This window comes from Chenopodium album, chromosome 8, assembly GCF_948465745.1.
Source record: "Chenopodium album chromosome 8, dcCheAlbu1.1, whole genome shotgun sequence".
NCBI classification, from domain to species: domain Eukaryota; kingdom Viridiplantae; phylum Streptophyta; class Magnoliopsida; order Caryophyllales; family Amaranthaceae; genus Chenopodium; species Chenopodium album.
In genome coordinates, this window is record NC_137841.1 from 66,520,400 (window position 1) to 66,542,106 (window position 21,707).

General features: G+C 35.5%; 4 protein-coding genes across 4 annotated transcripts; 3 read left to right on the forward strand and 1 right to left on the reverse strand.

The window, feature by feature from the left end:
• Positions 1-570: 570 nt before the first annotated feature.
• LOC145555363 (subtilisin-like protease SBT5.4) lies at positions 571-5,072 on the forward strand. Its single transcript, XM_081617109.1, has 11 exons — positions 571-666; positions 780-889; positions 1,074-1,171; positions 1,901-2,065; positions 2,461-2,566; positions 2,682-3,201; positions 3,277-3,371; positions 3,452-3,697; positions 3,846-3,960; positions 4,151-4,364; positions 4,483-5,072. Exons 1-11 carry the CDS (start codon positions 571-573, stop codon positions 5,070-5,072), a joined length of 2,355 nt encoding a protein of 784 aa, XP_081473235.1.
• A 662-nt stretch (positions 5,073-5,734) lies between these two features.
• LOC145556321 (17.1 kDa class II heat shock protein-like) lies at positions 5,735-6,474 on the forward strand. Its single transcript, XM_081617972.1, has one exon. It carries the CDS (start codon positions 5,789-5,791, stop codon positions 6,281-6,283), a length of 495 nt encoding a protein of 164 aa, XP_081474098.1. The 5' UTR covers positions 5,735-5,788; the 3' UTR covers positions 6,284-6,474.
• A 1,692-nt stretch (positions 6,475-8,166) lies between these two features.
• Positions 8,167-8,975, forward strand: LOC145556322 (17.3 kDa class II heat shock protein-like). Its single transcript, XM_081617973.1, has one exon. It carries the CDS (start codon positions 8,254-8,256, stop codon positions 8,746-8,748), a length of 495 nt encoding a protein of 164 aa, XP_081474099.1. The 5' UTR covers positions 8,167-8,253; the 3' UTR covers positions 8,749-8,975.
• A 2,036-nt stretch (positions 8,976-11,011) lies between these two features.
• On the reverse strand, positions 11,012-21,447 carry LOC145556323 (25S rRNA (cytosine-C(5))-methyltransferase NSUN5-like). The gene is made up of 13 exons (XM_081617974.1): positions 21,070-21,447; positions 20,084-20,142; positions 19,869-19,919; positions 18,975-19,110; positions 18,596-18,681; positions 18,320-18,418; positions 18,173-18,226; positions 15,904-16,048; positions 15,641-15,702; positions 14,915-15,002; positions 12,955-13,035; positions 12,644-12,805; positions 11,012-11,339 (listed from the first exon to the last, which is right to left on the reverse strand). The coding sequence occupies exons 1-13, from the start codon at positions 21,371-21,373 to the stop codon at positions 11,080-11,082; spliced, it is 1,587 nt and encodes a 528-aa protein (XP_081474100.1). The 5' UTR covers positions 21,374-21,447; the 3' UTR covers positions 11,012-11,079.
• Positions 21,448-21,707: the final 260 nt, after the last annotated feature.

Genomic DNA, 21,707 nt, shown 5'->3' on the forward strand with positions numbered 1-21,707 from the left:
ATATTTATGCATTAATTATGATTGGTTTGCGGTCGATGGGTAATGGTGACCTAACACTCGTAAAATCCTGGATCCGCCACTGGGTAAGGGAATTCCACCCCCTAATTATCTCTTGTGAGGATTGAACCTCTAATCTCAGGATTAAAAGATGCTCTTCTTTCCACTAAATTAAACTTAGCTTGATGATCTTTTTTTTTTTTTTGACGGAAGCTTGATGATCTATTTAAAAATAATGAATAGAGTACATATTTTGGAAGAAATAATAAACTGTACCATATATACTAGGCCAGCCCATAGAAGTGATATGAATAATTATTATTAGACTGTGACACCTCATTGATATCAATCAAAGATTGACTACATTAAGAATCCTTAAATACTTTGACAAAATTATCAAATCACATTGACTAATTATATCCTGTGTATCATTTCTATCTTTTACAACTTTTATTAGAATCTCAAAACATACATTAATCTCTATATATAAGCTCACCACATTCATTCATAAAATTAATAGATTTTTAAACTTAAATTCACGGCTTATTGCCCATAATCAAGCCTAAACAAGCAATGGAGTCAATCCCGTGTTCAAGGAACACGATGAAAATGTGTCTCTTGTTCATCCTCTTTTCAATTTTTAATAATTCCGCTTTTGCGGCGAAACAGGCACGTAAAGTTGGTACATTTTAATTTTTGATATGGATACGAATATGATACTATACGAGTATTATTGTTATTGTTATTGTTATTGATTTATTTTTTTTAATGGTTGAATTTAGTCTTATGTCGTGTATATGGGAGCACATACTCATGGTCCAGACGTTACACAACAAGATTTGGAATTGGTAGAGAATTCTCATCATAATTTTTTGGCTTCATTTGTTGGAAGGTAATTAATCGATCATAAATTTTATAATTTATAATAATTGTATAATTTGATTTTATATACTGTTTTGTCTTCGAATTACAAAAATGTTATATTAAATTATAACTTAATTGTGCTTTGATTTTAATTTATTGGATTACCAAAATATTGTATTTTTTTTTAATTGAAAAAAAAATGTGCTATATAGTCAAGACAAGGCAAAGGAAGCAATATTTTACTCATACCAAATGAATATTAATGGTTTTGCGGCAATTCTTGATGATGAGCAAGCAGCAGAGATTGCAAGTAATAATTTGATTTTTTCATGCTTCAATCTAATTTTTAATTTCATTTTTAATAAATAGCCTAAATTACAATTGAGTCATGCTAGGTTCATGCATCTCACATTGATAATTCTTAATGCTCTAAAATGTGTACTGAATATGCAATCAAAAGTATAGTATGGAACAGATGAAGTATTTATTTTTACTACTGTAGAGATTACAAATTAATGTTGATTATCATATTCAATTCAGCTACTACCTTCGTTAATTATTATGTGCAACTTTGGAATATTTTGTATCTCACAAATAATACCCCAAAGTTGCACATAATAATTAACGGAGGTAGTATATATAATTACAAAACATAATCATATGGTAACAAAATCATATTTTTGACAACCAAACATATGGTATGGGTTTTGGTCATTCTAAATCCATATCTAATACCTATAATCCGCGAACCAAACACCCCCTTAATGCTTTCCTTTATTTTCCTTAACACAATCATACAATTAAAATGGGAAATGTATCACGAATTCTCAATGATAAATTTTCCTACATTTCTAGTAAAACTTAAACATATATACTAGTATACAACGCTTTATATTGAGCTTCATTTTATTATGTGGTAACAAAGAATAAATAATTTTGACAAGCAAGTTAAAAAGTACTCCGTAATAAGGTTATAATATGTTTAATTTTTAAGATTGACATTGGTTTAATTAATTTTGTTGTTTTGAAAATGAATCAGAACACCCAGGAGTTGTTTCTGTGTTCCCGAATAGAGCGAGGAAATTACAAACAACAAGGTCTTGGGATTTTATGTTGCTTGTAAACAATGGTGTAATTCCTTCGGATTCGGCGTGGAAAAAGGCTAGATTTGGGGAAGATACTATCATTGCTAACCTTGACACCGGTATTTCCTTAAACTCATTTGTGTTTATCATTCATTCTATCGGGTAAAGGCTACACATACAATTGATATGTTATTTGATTCGTCTTAGTGTGTAGGAACATAAATATTAAAAAGTGTTAAATGTTACCAGTATAATATAAATATTGTTGGTTTAGTATTCAATGTGTTGATTGTTAAATATAGCAATAGTCAATGACCCAAATTTATGGGTTGACAAAAAAGAACATTGTAACATATGAACATTGTACCCTGCATGAAACTACAACTGTTACAATTATAAATTTAAAATCATGTCATAAAATTTGAAGCACATTGTAACATCAAATTATGGTTGAAAAGAATTTCATGAGTTTTCTTACAAACTTACTTAATTCTCTCTTCCAAATGATGAATAGGGGTTTGGCCTGAATCAAAGAGCTTTAGTGATGAAGGATATGGACCTGTTCCTTCTAGATGGAAAGGTGGCTGTGACAGTGAGAATGGCGGTGTCCGTTGCAATAGGTTCTGTTACATTTCTATTATTGTACACATTTTGATAGAAAATACACGCAAAATATTCTCCTCTAAGGGTTAGGACGTATGAAGTACTAATTGTGTATTATTGATCATCTTGTAGGAAGCTTATTGGAGCAAGGTACTTCAACAGAGGATTCATTGCTGCTGGTGGAAATGTCACGGAAGCAATAAGGTCTCCACGTGATGTCGCTGGCCACGGAACTCACACACTGTCAACTGCTGGTGGCAACTTTGTTCCAGGAGCATCTGTGTTAGGATTAGTCAACGGAACAGCTAAAGGTGGATCACCAAAGGCGCGAGTAGCTGCTTACAAGATCTGCTGGGGTAACTGCTACGATGCTGATTTACTAGCAGGCTTTGATATGGCTATTCATGATGGTGTTGATGTCCTGTCTATCTCGGTTGGTGGAGAAGCTGGAGATTATTTTAGTGATGCAATCGCCATTGGATCCTTTCATGCTATTCAAAGTGGTATCGTCGTGGTCTGTTCTGCTGGCAATTCTGGACCTGAAGTGGCATCTGTTGCGAATGTTGCACCATGGATTGTTACTGTTGGTGCAAGTACTATGGATAGGGAGTTTCAAGCTTTTGCTGAGCTTCGAAATGGGCAGAGATTTAAGGTATCAGTCTGCATCTAACAGTCTTATGATCTTAGAAGATAGTCTGTTAATCTGAAAGTTTTATGCTGTGTTCAGGGTTCGAGCTTATCAAAGCCTTTGGCAGATGACAAGCTTTATCCACTCATATCTGGTGCTCAGGCGAAAACTGCCAATGCATCTGCTGCAGACGCGTAATTTATCCCTTTCTTTACCATCAAAGCTTGTTCTGACTGTGATATGTTGCAAACCTGATATTAGTCTGTTTCTGCAGTATGCTCTGCCTGGCAGGCACATTGGATAAAACTAAAGCACAGGGGAAAATCGTGGCATGTCTTCGTGGTGGTAATGCAAGAGTGGAGAAAGGTGTACAAGCATTACTTGCAGGAGCTGTAGGGATGATCCTTTGCAACGACAAAGATAGCGGCAATGAGATAATAGCTGACCTTCATGTCCTTCCAGCAACACAACTAACCTATACAGATGGGGCTGCTGTTCTGGCCTATATCAATTCCACGGCGTATGTGTATAACTGTTGTTCAGTTTGTTCACAAATTTCTTTTTGCTTATATATCTTAAAATCGTGGAATTTATTTCTTTTGTTAATCTGAAATGAAAATTTTTGTTTTTTTTTTTTTTTTTGAAATAATGAAAATTTTTGTTGACAGTGAGCCTTATGGTTACATCACTCATCCAGCAGTTGTGCTAGGTACCAAGCCAGCTCCTTGTATGGCTGCATTTTCATCCAGAGGTCCAAATCCTGTTACACCTGAGATTTTAAAAGTAAGTTGTGGCACTTTAATTCCTCGGCTTTTATGTTTGGTTGATATGTTACTTGGACTCGAGTATTAATGTCTAACAAAGTAACAATGACACGAGTTTTTAGTGTCATACTGCATTTGATATAAATATTCCATGTTTTTTATACAAATTGAAGTGTCAAGTGAAGTAATGATGTTCTTGTGCTCTGCAGCCTGATATCACAGCACCAGGAGTGAATGTCTTAGCTGCATACTCTGGAGCAGTAAGTCCAACAGAAGAACCATGGGATAAGCGCAGAGTTTCCTTCATGTTAGACTCGGGTACTTCTATGTCTTGCCCTCATATATCTGGGGTTGCTGGCCTTCTCAAGACTCTGTACCCTACATGGAGCCCTGCCGCAATAAGATCTGCTATAATGACTACTGGTAACCCTGCAACTCTTTTTCTGATCTACTTATTGTTCGAATTGAAGTCATTAGCATATGAAACATTTCTAGACAAAATCTAAATAATATATGACTTTTACATTTTATGTTGTTGCAGCTAGAGTCAGAGATAACACAGAGAAGCCAATGCTGGATGCATCTTTCACTACAGCCGACCCATTTGCCTATGGAGCAGGACATGTTAGACCAAACCGTGCCATGGATCCAGGGCTAGTCTATGACTTAACCACACGCGATTATTTAGAGTTCCTTTGCTCTCTTGGATATAACCAAACCATGCTTCAGTCCTTCGATCCTTCCTACAAATGTCAAGCATCAAACACTACAAGTAGTGGCCTATTGAACTTCAACTACCCTTCAATCACAGTGCCTAAACTTTCTGGCTCAGTCACTGTCACTCGAACAGTTAAGAATGTGGCAGAGGCCTCGACTTATGAAGCTCGTGTGACCCAACCAAACGGCGTTGAGGTCACTGTGGAACCGAAGTCTTTGCAGTTCACAAAAGCTGGAGAAGAGAAGAGTTATAAGGTGACCTTAAAAGCTCAAGCTGGTGGCTTGCCTGCAGGGTACGTTTTCGGAGAGTTGATATGGTCAGATGGAAATCACTTTGTTAGGAGCCCCATTGCAGTTGCTGCAACAGCAGCTGCTGCTCCTCCTACTACTAATAAATCAAAGTTTGTAAACTAGTTCATTTAAATTATCTAGGATATTATACAGAGTTTTTCTTATAATTTCATTGTTAAATGTATTTGGTGTTCATTTGTTTTAGACAATTACATCAATTTTATTTGTAACTTCTTAGAAGAAATGATACAATTGACCAAATAATGCGAAATAGTTCCAGAACTAGCAGGTTCTTGTCAGTTTATGAATTACTCTGAATTTCTAATCATTCACTTTGTTCACAAATAAAGTCAATTATAACATTACTAATGAATGTTCGGAAAAAGTTGTCACCTTTTACCATTATTGTAACAACTAATTACGTTCGAATTTGATTTGTGAGGCCAATACCAATATTTGTGCCTTAATTCTTTTACTTTATTGATTGATTGTTCCTCATTTACAATAATAAGAATTTCTTCTTGTTAAAAATAAACAATCAATTAAAAAACTGTACATGTTTTGCTTGATCATTCGAGGAATTCTTCCTTTTTTAAAAAACCAATTCTAGAAGTTAAATAAATAAATCATTTTCTCGAAACATTGCTTCCATTTTACTCACCAAACATCACTAGAACTCTCTCAAAATTTTCTCTTTTCCCTCTTATAAAACCAAAACCCAAAACTCCCTTCAAACAACCCAAAAAAAAAAACACAACAAACAACAAAACTCTCTTACAAATATAGTTACATTCATCTTTGCTTAGTCTAATTCTTTCACAACAACAAAAAGAAACAAAATGGACGTGAGATTTCCTGGATTCGTCGACAACATCTTCCTCAACAACATCCAAGACATGCTAGACCAATTCACAGATGAAGTATCCGACACCAAGCAACAACCCAACAACCCTTCTCGAGTATACGTACGTGACACCAAGGCCATGGCACGTACCCCAGCCGACATCAAAGACCTACCTAATGCATACCAGTACATTGTTGACATGCCCGGGGTTAAGCCCTCAGAGGTAAAGGTGCAGCTAGAGGATGACAATGTGCTCTTGGTGAGCGGCGAGAGGAGGAGGGATAAAGAGAAGGATGAGAAGGAAGGAGTGAAGTATGTGAAGATGGAAAGGAGGATAGGGAAGTTTATGAGGAAGTTTGAGTTGCCTGAAAATGCAAATTTGGAGAAAATTAGTGCAGTTTGTCAAGATGGTGTGTTGACTGTTACAGTTGAGAAGGTGCCTCCTCCTAAGCCTAAGGTTCCTAAGACTATTGAAGTTAAAGGTGCTTAATTAATTAAGATATATTAATTTGAAAAATTATGTTTGATGAATGTTTTTTTATGGAAGATGAGGAGTTTGTTGTAACTTTAAAGTCACAAATAACGTATGTTGTTCTTGTGTTCATTTGGATTTGAGTTTTTGTCAACTAAACTTTGTAGTATGTTGCACTAATCAAGTTTCAACCATGGTTTGATGGTATATATTATACACCTTGTGTTTTCTCTATTAATTCATGGTTTTGCACTTTTAATCCACTAATATGACAATTATGGCCTATTCTGATTGAGTGAAGTGGACTGAACTGAACTGATTGGAGCTGAACTGAACTGAACTGAACTGAACTGAATATTTTATGAGAGAAGGAAATTAAAAACTAAGTTGAACTTAACTAAACTTATTGGAATTGAACTGAAAATAATCTGAAGTAAACGAGCCCTTATTCTGCAATATATCAATAAATTATATATTTCACTTGTTTATGTAATTGTATTTTGGGAAGCACTTATAACTATTCTAAATTAAAAGTTGATATCATAACTAAACACATGCTACTTCCTCATCCATTTGCTATAACAAGTATTTAAATTACAAATAAAAATATTTAATTCATATAAATGTGCATTACACAAGACTAATAAGCTATTAATTATATTAATCCCCCTATTGCCTAAAAAGAACAAAGGAAGTACTATACAAGTAAAAATTGTCAAAATAGAATAAATATTTTCAAAGTAAACAGAATAATGCCAAATTTAACCTTTTATTGTATTGGACGTCAATAGCATCGATCAATAATCAGTTTGGTGTAGAAAATTAGACTCGATTAACCTGAGACCAAACTAGAGAGAACCGCCCACTCTCTAAGTAAAAAAATATACGAAGTAGTTTATTTTATTTCAGGTCCAAAATCCTATAGAAATTGGTATTTAAATCAATTTTTAGTTAAATACTATGCATAAAACTCAATAATGATTCTTTCTCCTTTAATGATGAGCGAGTAATAATATACTAGTACATTGATAAAAAAAAATTTGATGAAGGTTAGTTTAACCCAGATCTCAAGTTCGAGACTTGGGGAAGTCATGAACCTTAGTTGAGAGAGTCTTAATTTCCCTCTACTTAAGGCAGTTTGAATTCACAGTAGTTGGAATCGAATAAGCTATAAATTATCAGACATAATTGCATTTAAAAAATAAAATATAAAAAATAAATAAATAAAAAAAAGAGAGAGAGAGAGAGAGAGTAATTCTAAGAGCTGCATCAAACACAATTTTTAAAATTGTATAAATTTAAAAATTCATGACTAAGGGCCTGGTCTCTTATATTGAAGTTCAGCTCAGTTCACCTCAGCTCAGTTCAGCTCCTAATTTCCTTCTCTTAAAAAATATTCAGTTCAGTTCAGCTCAGCTCAGCTCAGTCAATGAGAACAGGCCCTAAAACACGGCGATGCGTAGATCAATGCGATTAATGCTCGATAATTGATCCAATTTAGGTTGTATTAGTTTGATCCCCCAGTTGCAATTTCATTTTAAGTTTTCAAAGATTATTGCAATTCGGTCCATGGTTCATGGCCCATGGCCTACATGGGTCTGTACATTTCCTATCTTTTTCTCCATTGTACTAGTAACTTCTAAAACTATCTGAAAACTCCATAATTAGTAAACCCCAACTTTAAACTTTGACACCATATCCATAACATTCTACCACCTTCTCGACACTTTTCAATAATCAATGCCACCTGGAACTCACACGACAACCAACATTCAAGAACACCCCAGAAAAATATCACACTCTTCCATTCTCTCTCTAGAAACTTCTATCTACACCCTATATAAATTCCCCCCTTCAAACTTCTAATTCATCAGCAAAAATTCAGTCAAGCATTTTCACAAACACATTGCAATCAAATCAAAACTCAACCAAAAGCAAAAAAACCACTTCAAAAATCAACCAAAATTCAGCTCCCAAGAAAGAGAAAGATGGATTTCCGCTTCACAGGCTTAGACACCCCCATCATCCACGCCCTCTCACACTTCCTCGACGCAGACGACTTCACAACCCCCTCGGCAACCGACAAATCAACCACAGGATCAACCGCCCCATCAAACGCCTACGTCCGTGACGCGCGTGCGATGGCGCGAACCCCAGCTGACGTCAAGGAGTACCCAAATTCATACCAGTTCATCATCGATATGCCGGGGCTGAAGAGCGGGGACATTAAAGTTCAGGTTGAGGACGACAACGTGCTGGTGATCAGTGGAGAGCGAAAGAGGGAAGAAGAGAAAGATGGGGTGAAGTATTTGAGAATGGAGAGGAGAATTGGGAAGTTTATGAGGAAATTTGTGTTGCCGGAAAATGCAAATATGGAGAAGATAAGTGCTGTTTGTCAAGATGGTGTGTTGACTGTTTCTGTTGAGAAGTTGCCTCCTCCTGAACCTAAGAAGCCTAAGACTATTGAGGTTAAGGTTGCTTAATTATGGGTTTTCTTCATCATCTATGAATAATTAATCTTGATTAGTGGTGAAGTGGTGGTAATTAGAATGCTATTTTTTTTTTTTTTTTTGGTGAGGGTGAGAGACTGAGAGTTGTGGTGTGTGGTAGGATTGTGTGAGCTTTTTTCTATGTATGATGTAATGGATGGGAATGATGATGTAATATTGGAATGAAATTATGAAAATGAAATGATCTTGTTTTTTTCTTACTCCGTTGACCAGTACATTGTCTATTTTTTTTTTTTGTTTAGTTTAGTATTTTCTTTGACTTTTATTTTCTAATACTACGTACAATAAACTAATCTGGCTCACAAAATATACGTTCTTTTGAGTAATTGCTTTAACTTACAATAAAAATAAAAATAAACTATAACAAAAAAATTCTCCATATAATAGACTAAAATCAGTTTTTTTAAAAAAAAATAGTACTTTAATATTGATGAATTAAAGGGATGATTTAAATTATACGAGATAAGAGATTCATTCCTCAAAAAAAAAAAAAAAAAGATTCATTCCTATGCATATAAGTAATCAATCAAAATCAATTCTTTGTTTTTTTTACCAGATGGATTTTTTTGATAAATGTTTTTTTTTTTTTTTTTCCATAGGACAGGTTTTATTCTTAATTGTATTTATTTTTAGTTAAAATGTAATTTTTAAATATAGAAGGGTATTTTAGAAAAAGCAAAAATTGTCAATTAGAAGGTTCTTTCTCTTTATATAGTACTACAGATTTAAAATATAAGGAAATTTTGTCAGATAACACCTTTTAAAGCCAAATTGTTGTGAAAAAACACCTTATAAAATTTTTCTTGTTAAAACACACCTAATATCAGATTTTTTTTTTTTGCGAGAACACACCTTAGGGCGGTTTTAGGGGGATTGACTTGATTTCCCGGCGTTGACCATCACGTGCCGACACCCCTTCTTTCTTTTTCCCCCTTTTTTCTCCAATTACTTTCTCTCTCCTCAAAACCACCAAACCACAACCTAGCCGCCGACACCACCGCCTAGCCAACCCAACTGCTGACACCACCACCCACTAACCTAGCCGCCATCACCAGCCACTTGAAAAAATCCCTTCCTTTCTATTTTTTTCCCTTTCCCCTGTAATTAAACTTTCTCTCTCCTCTTTTCTTCCTAGCAACAAACCTTCGAACTCTAACAATTGAAGGGGTAAACTCCATTTTTTGCTCAAATTGCTACAAAGAAACTTAATTAACCTAATTTTGAGGCAGGTAAGCTTTTAAAATTAATGAAATTGATTGTTAATTTCGTCGTTTTTTTATTTAGCTTAGTTTAGGGTTTCCATTGGAGATTTGAAAGGGGAAAAAACCACTACCATCCCTCTTCTCTCTCTATTATTTTGTTTTAGGGTGTTAAGGGTTTTTGTCAAGATGTTTGAGGTTGTTTATGAGGTGGTTAGGGGTGTTTTATGGAGATGCTTAGGGTTTTTTAGGTAGTTTTCATGGTGGGTCTAGTGGTTTTGGAAGGTGATGTATGGTGTACGTGGTGGGTTTATAATGATTTGGGTGGCTGGTGATGGCGGCTAGGTTGGTGGATGGTGGTGTCGGTGGTTGGGTTGGCTAGGCGGTGGTGTCGATGTCGGTGGCTGGGTTGTCTAGGTTGTGGTTTGGTGGTCTTGAGGAGAGAGAAAGTAATTGGAGAAAAAAGGGGAAAAAAAAGGGAAGGTGTCGACACATGACCTTCACGTGATGGTCAACGTCAGAAAACCGAGTCAATCCCCCTAAAACCGCCCTAAGGTGTGTTTTTGCAAAAAAATTCTGGTATTAGGTGTGTTTTAACAAGAAAAATTTTATAAGGTGTTTTTTCACAACAATTTGGTTTTAAAAGGTGTTATCTGACAAATTTTCCAAAATATAATTAATTAAAAAAAATAAATTAAAGCGCTATAACCTTAAATGGAAGAATAACCTTAAACAACCTTAAACCGTCACTTTAGATAACGACTTGTTGAGCTAGCAATTTGGCAAATATTGCCATGTCATCGACCTTACAAATTTAATTTGAAAAAGTTAATATTGCCTTCTTAATTTTTGTCTGATTAATCTTTCAATCTAATGTCATGGGGTTCAAGCTTGCTCAAAAAGGTTGATTTTCTCATGATAATGTTTTGCCATTCTGAGAAGAGATCTTAATTGCTTATCGAATAATCATGAACCTCTAGACGAAAAATTCGGATGATCTAGCAACTATGTAAATCTAAGAGACAACGAGACAAATGTCTAAATTAAGAAACATGGAATAAAATTAAAGGGAATGGTTCCATTAAAAACAAAATTTTCAAGTTGCTTAACTTGTAGGGTGACAAACAGATTCTTCTCCTGGACAACAGCCACCTCCATCGCAACAGCCACCTCCATGTGGCGATGACAACATCAGAGAGAGAAGCCACATCTTTGAAAGCCTGGTGAAAGGCACGGGCATTTCAGGTTTTCGTTTCTTTAGATTTCTGAACTGGTTTGGTTTGCATTCTTCTTGTTTCCTCACAAACAAAGCAATGAAGAAGCCTTCTTTGTCCTCAACAGGATCCATCCGAAGCGCGTGTTCAGCTGCCATACAAGATAAAGGCATTAATCAAACATAAACCTCAAGGCAATGGGGGTGTTTACCCTAAGACAGTGGGACCTCACAGATAGTCAGATAAGTATCATCAAGAGGCAAAAATAAATCGATAACATGAAGCAAATATTACTACAGGTTCATGAACTATCTTCCAAAACTATTCCTATTCCTATTCCTATGCAAGATATCTCCATCTCACTACTCAAATTCCCATCCCCATTCCCACGTACCATCCTGACATCTGGTAATCCTTGGCTAAGTATCGATCAAGGACTCCATATAGTGATATAGATTGGTCCGCAGCATATGATATATGACATGCTAAAGTACTACCCTTCTAGCAATGAACAACTTCAGCACTGCCACATTTCTGAGCAGAAAATGAAGCCAAATGAAGATTATTTTTATAATTTACTGTATGTGTGAAAAAACGTATCTCCAATTTTTTAAACAGATTATCCATCTTCATTTTCTGAGTAAAAGTTGATAAACTTAGACCGTAATTTCACTGACATTTGAGAACATACATAATCATTTGGATCTTGTTATATTCATTTCAATGTGCATCTTCAAAAAATCAACATTTTACACTTCTACCATCCTTAAATAAGCCCCACCCACAAGTGATTGAATATCACTATATAAAGAAAATCCAAAACAGAAATGTGACCTATATTTAGGAACAAAGGGGGTATATTTTATTACATAATTATGGGTACTGAAGGAAAACAAATGGGTCTTGCAGATTAGCAGGTTTAAAAAAAAATAAACTTTTTGGGGATAGAGGCAGTACCGGTTAATCCAGACTGCATCAGGGATTAGAAGCATCGAATACCAAATGATAAAATCTTGGTGCTCTTACCACCCTCCCTCCCAACCCCTGATTTGTGCACAAGTACTTTTTGATTTGATCTTTCTCTAGTGAAGTGAAGAAAAATTATCATTTGTCCCCAGGAGGTACATGTGTGAGCTAGGCTCTTTGTGAATTATGTAGCCATAAGCAGCATCAGTCTTTACAGGTCCCCACAAGATCTTAAGGGCCAGCCTCCAAAGTCCCAACAGTCTCTCTAAATTGTAATCTTACCAGCTTATACTCATCTCAAGCATTAAGCATATCTCCCAAGCCAAGTCCACTTTAAACTCTCATCTCATTTAGGTAAAGTAATACAGATTACAGTACTGCAAGCTCTATTCCCATAAGAAAACAAAATTAAGAAGTTTTTAAATAACAGCAAGTCAGCAGGTGATATATACATGAGATAGAAAGTACTTCTGTCTTATCAACACTTACATCCTTCAAAGACTGGCAAACCTCGACGAGGCCATTGGGGGAAGGGCGTTGCCAGCTCAAAACCGTTCTTTAAAGCCGTGGGTAAGACTGATTTTATAACATCTTCATTTTCAAGTTGGTGGATAGAACATGTACTGTAAACAATCCTCTCAACTGTTGGGACTGCAAATTAGAGCAAGAATTATTATAAGGTGGATAATATCTCCCCATTATACACAAACTGCTTCTGAAAAACCAAGAAGTTACGGGAATCCGTAAAAAAAAATATTCAAGTAGTGAAAAACCAAAATGAAGTGATACGGTATTCTTACAGGATAATGCATGCTTTAGAGCCTTCTTCTGAAAAGCTGAAAGGTTCGTCAGCCGGATTACATCAGACACACCAGCTTTATCTACCCAGCAACAATTTCAAAAGATGAGTCAAAACAGAAATTGTTTTTTATTAAGCTCATTAAATTTCATGCATACAGGCTGATATAGTATACTTAGTAATTTTTTTTTTTTCAATTACCAAAATAAACTGACCACACACATTAACATTATTCATTTCGGTCTGGAATAGTGGAACCTGGAGGTCAAGCTAGAACGATGATCATGTAGATGTTAAGACAGTGAATTAAAACTAGAGCACCACACTGATTGAGGTTATACAAGGATGATGTCAACAATATTATTTCTTTCTTTGTATGTTCCCTTTGTGTTCATTTCAAGGATTAGAGCACATAATATCACCATGCTTGTAGCTGGCCACGCTTTATAGTATGATGAAAATATTTTTAAAAAAATCAGAACCCTGTCCTCCCAGAGTAGCATCAAGATACACTAAGGCCCTGTTCTTTTGAGCTTATGGGCAGAGCAGAGCAGATTAAATTTCAGCAGAGCAAAGCAGATTTGATTTGAGCAGAGCAGGGCAGGGCAACTCTAAAGAACGGGGCCTAAGTTCATCAATAATAGACTGAACCACATCGGTTGTCAACAATCAAACCCTCTAATCAGCAACCCATCATAGAAGGCAGGTTAAAACTTGAGAGAGATGCAGGTGGAGAAAAGGGGGAAAAGTGGCTAAGTAAAACTTTTTGGAATGTTAATGACGTTTGCAGAGGGTTTGGCACCATTTCCAATGCATTAATAACATTGACTTCCTCTGCTTTCTTTTAATCACAACGTGACCTTTTTTGACAAGGTGCAAAATAATGCAACATTACTTAATTTGGCCAATGATTCTCTCTATCTCACTTTTCAACACATGGGTTCCCCTTTTAACTCTCTGTATCTCCCTCCTTAATCTACATGCCCCTCACCAATGTTAACCTTGAACTGGCATAGTAGTAACAATTAAGTATGAAGTAATGAAATTCTACATTGTTTTCTAGCAAGTTAATTTGGATCCAGTATATATGACCACATACATGCCTTCATCTTTATTAATTTCAAATAAAATATTTACAAAAAGACAAGGTGCTGAGAGATCTGGAATTTAGAACGATATACAATAAGTGGATAATCCTGGAGACAGAAATTTATCACTGCTTACACAGAGAGATTGACATGTCATAACCACCTAAGGAGACAATTGCCAAGAATCAGATTGATCCTTAGCAATGCTAACTCAGAACGTTAAAAGTAACAAGAGGAAATTAAACAGAAATCAAGATGATAAGGAAATAAAACGAGATTGAATGGGGGGAAGGAAAAGCAATGGGATAAAACTGTATTGATGAAACAAGGGTGAATCGCCATTTACAGCCTAATCAACATTTGAGTGGTTGGTGCTCTGACTGCTCTCTCTAGTGAAACTTTCTCTTTCCACGTATCTGAATGAATCTAACATTGACCCTCTATTTCTATGTTACTACATGACCATTCCCTGATTCACACATCACAGCATTCTTTAACCCAATATTTTATGATTTCCCTTAACACCATTCCGTGGCATTCTCTAATCCAGTAAACTTTGATTTGTCTACATAATCCATTATTGACTCAAGTGACATTTACAATGTTAGTTATGTTACCCTTCCACCAAGAATAGGCAAAAAGACGGGGGTTTATGATGATTCGCTGCAACAACTTCATAGAAAGAAGCATCCAGCAATAAAATGATACCTACTGGACCCTTCAACTTTAAAAGTAAAGCAGTAGCTTATCACATCTAAATTAAACTAGCATTTCTTCTCTTATGAAAGTATCTGTATTACTTAAGGATAAGAGGATGGTACATCACTTTTCTGTAAATAATAAAAAAGGAAAATCAAAAGCCTAGTCACTTACTATTCATATGTGAAGGGAGCAAATGATCCAATCTTTCAGCTGCAGTCCCTGATCCAGAGCAGGAGGGATCCAAGAGTATAGCACGAAGCTGTTACAAAGCATTTTAATATACATTAGGGAAGAAACAAAGGAGAGTATTTAGGCCTCTAGGTAATAAGAGTACTTAAATTACATAACATGACCAGCACAAGTACCCTTCTGTGTGCAAAAGAAAATAGAAAGAGGTGTTTAAAAGTAATAGTGTGATATATGTAGGTTCACAGCAAGTAATCCAGTTCCTTGGTCTTAAAAGCAATGATTAATAAGCGTGAAAAGAAAAAAAATTAAAAAAGCTTTCACGATCATAGGAGCTGTAGTAGCCATTCAAATCGTATTTTGAGAATCGACAATAAATTCAGAAGAAAAAAACAAGCACAGTTGCCATCAATTTTACGTTGGCAGCATCATTCCAAATTAAGAAATGCCAATAGACAAATTTGAGCTTTCACCACTACATAACAGAATCACTATTGCAGTAACTAATAACTAACAACCAAGAAACAAGCACAATTGGCATCATATTTGAGAATCGACAATTCAGACAAAAAAACAAGCACAGTTGCCATCAATTTTACGTTGGCAGAATCATTCCAGATTAAGAAATGCCAATAAACAAATTTGAGCTTTCACCACTACATAACAGAATCACTTTTGCAGTAACCAATAACTACATCCAAAAAAATTCACCTTTGAGTAGGCTGGATCCTCTGGGTCTATGTTCAGAAAATTCCCATGATGAACTTCCACATCTGTTGTCTAGGTCAAGGTTACAAATAACCATAAATGTAAAATTAAAGAGAGCAATGCAATGAATTATTAATTTTATCTTTCGTATCACACTTTAGATTTTTAAATCGAACAACAATAATCAAACACCAACACAAACGTGAGAGACCTAAACAAAAGAACAGCAGCCAACTGTAAAAACAGAGGAAAAAAAAAAAGGATACTTTTAGCCCCAGCTACGGTGATAGTTTTCTGAAGTAGTTCAACCCGATCTGCATTCAACTCACATGCTACAATTTTTCCCTTGCCTTTCATGAGAGCAGCAAGATGTGCAGTTTTGTTCCCTGGAGCAGAGCAAGCATCAAGGACCTTCAAAATAGCAACAAGTTACTACAGAGGGGGGAAAAATATCTGAGCAAGTGTGCATCCAATCTCCAACATTTTCATTTATCATTACACCCTGCAACAAAATTTTCCACTAGGAATATTCAAATACATTGGCTACACGCGTTTTAAGTTAAAACATAAACCAAAACAACATGAATTATTGTATAATAAGTTACGATTTCAATAGCATTTATTACACCTTTTAAATAATTATTAAAACTTTAAAAAATGACAAATTATACCAGAAAAGGAAAGAAATCATAAAGAGTATTTCTTCCTATCCAATGCCTTTTCATCTTCCCTCTTCCCACCATTGCCTCTTTCTTTTAACACCACAATTATTATAACTATGCCCCTCTACTTTCTCTACACATGTCTTCATATTCATTTACATAACCATGTGAGTATGTGACTATCCCAGCTCCCTCTTACCACCACAAACTGCCACTCAACGTTCTCTAACCACCATCACCATGCTTCATTGCTTTGCCTCTCACCCCACTTAGAACTGCATCTATCTTCTCAATCAGTCAGCTCTGCAGAAGCACTGGTATTGTGGTAGATTGGTGGGCTACAACATTATATGAAAGGGGAAGGAGCAAAAGACGGAAGAATATAAAAGAGAGAGATGTCAAAGGGAAAGGGATGATGGTGTTGGAAGAGCTAACATTGGCAAAGAGGGTCTTTTCTATGGGTGAATGATGGAAGTGGTCAATACTTGTGGCGGGTGGCAGTGTACTTGAAGATGGCAGCTGAAAAGGAAGAGGGGGGTAAAAAAAGGGGGAGGGGGGATTTCATTTTCTTTTTCTCTTTTCTCAACTTCAAAAATGTTTCCCATCACTGAATGCTAACTCCCTTCTTCCTTAGATAATAATCACAAATAAATCAATTCACACTAGGATGTCCACAAAAAATCTTCATGTTTTATGTAGATAACTTTCTTACTCATTCCATGTGAAGTGAACCTCTCCACTAAATCTCTTTCTCTGACACTCTCATCCCACCCTACTAAATTCCTTAATAGGCATGCCAAAGCCTAACATGAAGATTTCTCTTTCAACCCATGTGAATTGGACTTCCCACTAACTCTCATTCTCTCACACTCTCACCCCACCCTACAAAATTCCTTAATATGCATGCCCAAGTCTAACAAGAAGATTATTCATGAATGAAGGAGTATAAATTATGCACATAAATCCAACACTTATTCTAAACCCATTTTCTGTCAACAAATTTACAACAGCTTCAACCTTATTCCTCAAGAACTCCATGCCAGATACTTTCAAAAGATTCATTGACAAAGGCAATACACGAACTTGAGGTTAAATACATACCACTTGAAAGAATAACTGTAATTCTAATCTCAAAAACAATCTGGATATAGAACTTATTTGATTATTGCTTCCCCTTAACGTATTTCATCCTCCAAAAGTCTAATATAACTCAGTTGTTTATCTTATTGCTACCATATTTGGCTTTTTTACATTGTTTTGGGCTTATTGCACCGCACTCTTCCAAGAGTACATCAGATAAAGAATTAAGGTATAATACACAAATCAACACTGGTAAACACAAAAGTTGCAATGGGTAAAGGTACCAACAAATTTAGCTTATTTTAATCTTTAAAACCTCAATTGGGAGCAAAACTAAGGCTCTATATACAGCTACTTGAATACTTTGTCAAAAAAAAAAAAACACTATTAGGAAACATTGTGAATTAGAATAAAAATATAAACAAATTATCCCAAAGTACTGATAAAATTTATTATGAGGTTGGTTACACAACTAAAGGAACTAAGGAAGCATTGGAAACAGAGAAGTGTACAAGAGCCGCTGAGCCGCAGACTTAACAGTAAAGGATTCTGCGATAAGGGTTTGTAAGATTTAAAGCCTTGCAAACTCAGCATATTGACAATGTCACAGAGGATGCTGTTAGAAACTCTAATGTAACCTTTCATTCTCGGTATTACAGTATTACTATCTTACTGAGAACAATTGTGTTTGTATGCAGACATAAGACTGCCTCCTTTTCCACAAGTTAATAATTACAGCACCAGCTCAGATCGAAAGCAGATTTACAGATAGCTAATCAAATTATTAACTAACCTGCCAACCTGGTTGAGGCCCAAGGGCAACTGCTACCATAGAACTTGCCTTACCCTAGCAAATTGTAAAATCAAATAGAAGTTTGTTATTGTCAACTTACTAACTTATCAACATACTAAAGCAACAAATAAAGATAAGAATGCATACTTGTAGAAAGACACTTCCACTTGTCACTAGTGGATGATCATGCAAATCAACACCAGGTGGAAGAATCAACAGATCTGGAACTAAGTCATCCTTCTGAACCTACAAAATGAACAATTTGGAAGCCACTCACATAAACGTAAAACACCAAAACTATCAAGAATTTAAAGAACAATCAATATGATGTCTCAAAACTTCAAAGGATTGCTTATGCCCAATCCCCCCTGCCTCCAACCAAAGGAGAGGAAAAAGGTTGAAAAAAAAATCTAGAAAACTTACTGTGCATTTCTTTCCAAGTTCTTTGATAGCAGAGTCAACATCCAGTTTCAAAGTATTTACACGGACATATCGAGGTTTTGGAACATCTGAAAAGAAATTTGGTAAGCCTGGTATTCTAAAAGAATCCAATCAGCAGACACTGTAAGAACAGATGAGTGATTACAATACTAAAACTAAAGACTCAACACATGATATACTGATATCACATGAATATCTCCAAAAAAAAACACAAACTAATATAAAGCAGGGTTACTTCTATTGATACATGCAACATTTCAGAGCCTAAAACCATCCTTTAACTATGAAAACTTTAGTTCATGTCCTAGAATATAAAGAACAGTCCACCATTATTGCCAATATTTAAAAGGGCAAAACAAACCTCGGGTCTTGTCTTGTGATAGCAGGTCTTCAACTTGTTTAACCTTCTTTTTAGCTAGTATCTTTGCCAAAGTAGACTCAAGGACAGCTTTTCGTTGAAATAGAAATTTTTCAGCATCACCCCACGTTGAAATTTCCTGAACATTTACATTCAGTTTAACAAGAAAAAGGTCAGATGAAAGGGGCAAAACATAGATACAATGGACTCAACTTTGTCCGAGATAAGTTCTCTATCCTACTAATTTCTCTTAGTCAGAATTTTAACAATGCATGAGACACAGTGAAGACATAGGGATTCTAAAGCCTGGAAATAAGGTAAGATGCAAAGGTGAGCACCTCATAGAGACAAGCCATAAATTCACCAATAATTTACACACATGTAAATTTTTCGAATAATCAAATACTATCATACAAATAATAAATGCATAAATAAAACATCAAAATACATGAATTTGAGTTTCCATATAAAACTTGAAGAAACAAAGATGTTACAAGATTCCAGAGGCAACAAATGTTAGAACCCAGACCTGAGGTCTCAAACGAACTTTTTAAAGGCAAGCTTTGAGTAAGGAATCATACTTAAGCCTATTATGGTCTTCAACCACTCTTTGGTTATAAGCTTACTTGGAAGAACCAAGAACCTAGTCAACCTACAGCATCTCACAGAATATACTACCAAGAGGTACACGTAACACTACCACTAGAGCTCCCAGCTGCATCCCTATCACATTGGAGCCTGAATCTAGCTATATCAAGCCTTCACACTTTGACTTCCCCCCATCCCTTATAGCAAAAGGTCAATCTAGGTATAATTCATGTCCAATTTGGTACAAGAATTTATATTTCAAGAAAATGAAAAAGTGATATGATACCGAAACACAAAGTTGAATATTACCTTGCCGAAGAGCAAGTCGTAGGTTGTTATGTATATTAGCTCCTCCTGTCTCTACAACAGAGATAAAAGACCATAATTAATTCACAAATTACACCTTCCAGACCACTGCCATTAATTCATTATACGGAGTATTATAAATTCGAAACCGTACTTTAGGCTCATGTTACTGGATCAAGTTGATTAAAAATAACATGTGATTAAAATTAACTATTTACCTTCCATTTGCTGTTTAATACAGCAGAAGAATCCAAGACTTCTTTAATAATAGGAAGATCTGAAAGCAATCAAAGCCAAAATGATGTCACTTAAAAATCTAATTCATCTACTTCTATTCTTTTAAATATCAAAATGGGAGAATGATCTGAAGCTTGTACATTCAATTGTTTGTTGTGTCAGTGTAATCGCAATAAAGCATACAACATGAGATAATCCTACAGCACTAACACAACGGATAATATGATTTCAACATCTCCCAATTCTACCAGTATACACAATAAATTGCATGAACAATCTGTATCAACATTCTCATGCATAACCAACAAGAAAGAAGTAAGACAAATATTGATATAATTCCCACGAAAAAACATTTTTCAGTGTATACCCCTAAACTGTATCATAATTCAGAGTGTGCTTTTATAGATTTCATTCATTCACAAACCACGCACTCTAGAATTACAAGATACAGAGTAATTCACAGCACGCAACGAAAAAGTAATGTTTCATAGACAATATTAGCTTCTTGCCTATAAAGCAGCATACAAAGTTAACAAACTACGATGCGTACTCGAAATTGGCACCGGCAGTGCCTATAAAACTGCCATTGATCACAACACTCATACTTCGCCGCGCAATGGCATGCTAGCTAACATAAACTAATCAAAACAACAGCACATAGCAGTATGGCACATCACTTGTCAGTAAGTGCGAATTATGTTCAACTTTGAAAATTGTGTTAAAATTGATTCAATCATTCATATAAATGGAGAAAATTCCCTCATTCTATCACATTCATTTTATACATACAACAAAAGATTCATGCAAGAATTGAAGTGAACATCAATATCAACACCTCCAATTTCAAATCAAACTCACAACTCTAAATATAAATTAACAAAAACTAATCCAAAAAACTAACAACAAAAACTCCAAAATCAGCATAAAAAACAACATAATCAACAAATTAATACTTAGAAACACATACATTTAAGAGTTTGGCAAATGAGAGCAAAAGTAGCCTTCTTATTACGAACAGAAGGTTTGAAAACCAGGGTTTTGATAGAACCAACAGCACGACGATGAGCGTCGCCTTGAAGGATTACTCGAAGAATTTTGGCGGCTTCTCTTCGGCCGAAGTGCGCCGACTTTTCAGCGTTGAGCTGTTTCCGGTCCTTTTTCTCCGGCGGAGTTTTCTGCGGTGGTGGTGTTTTCGACGGCGGTTGGTTGTTGGTTTTGTCGGTGTTGGAGGGTTTAAGTTTTTTAAGAGTTTGCTTCTTCCGGCGTACCATTTTGGTTTTTTCAAGTTTTAGGCTCTGTCACGGCGGGATGGTAGTAATGCAGTGAGAGTAATTTCAATTTGACAAAATTGTAGGTGTGGTGTACTATGCAGGGCTGGTTAGGGCTGGTCATGTTTGTGTTTGTGTTTGTGTTCGGGTTCGTGTTAGAGCAAGTTTAGTCCCCCAAGTTTTAAGACTTGGACGTGACATCATTTTTTGTGGTCCCCATTGAAAATAATGTCATCAAATTCTACTTAAGACTCACTAAGACTTACACAAATTTATCACTTTAGCCCTAAGACTTAAATATTTGACATATTAAATGTAGAAAATAATAAAAAGAATA

Bases quoted from the DNA above. Each gene is read 5' to 3' on its own strand.
- LOC145555363 (XM_081617109.1), top strand. From the start codon at position 571: ATGGAGTCAATCCCGTGTTCAAGGAACACGATGAAAATGTGTCTCTTG. The intron at 3,698-3,845 runs GTATGTGTATAA...TTTTGTTGACAG, and splicing joins GCCTATATCAATTCCACGGC to TGAGCCTTATGGTTACATCA. The intron at 4,365-4,482 runs GTAACCCTGCAA...ATGTTGTTGCAG, and splicing joins ATCTGCTATAATGACTACTG to CTAGAGTCAGAGATAACACA.
- LOC145556321 (XM_081617972.1), top strand. From the start codon at position 5,789: ATGGACGTGAGATTTCCTGGATTCGTCGACAACATCTTCCTCAACAAC.
- LOC145556322 (XM_081617973.1), top strand. From the start codon at position 8,254: ATGGATTTCCGCTTCACAGGCTTAGACACCCCCATCATCCACGCCCTC.
- LOC145556323 (XM_081617974.1), bottom strand. From the start codon at position 21,373: ATGGTACGCCGGAAGAAGCAAACTCTTAAAAAACTTAAACCCTCCAAC. The intron at 19,111-19,868 runs GTAATATTCAAC...GTAAATGTTCAG, and splicing joins ACGACTTGCTCTTCGGCAAG to GAAATTTCAACGTGGGGTGA. The intron at 18,419-18,595 runs GTAAGTTTTCTA...TTCATTTTGTAG, and splicing joins AACTTGGAAAGAAATGCACA to GTTCAGAAGGATGACTTAGT.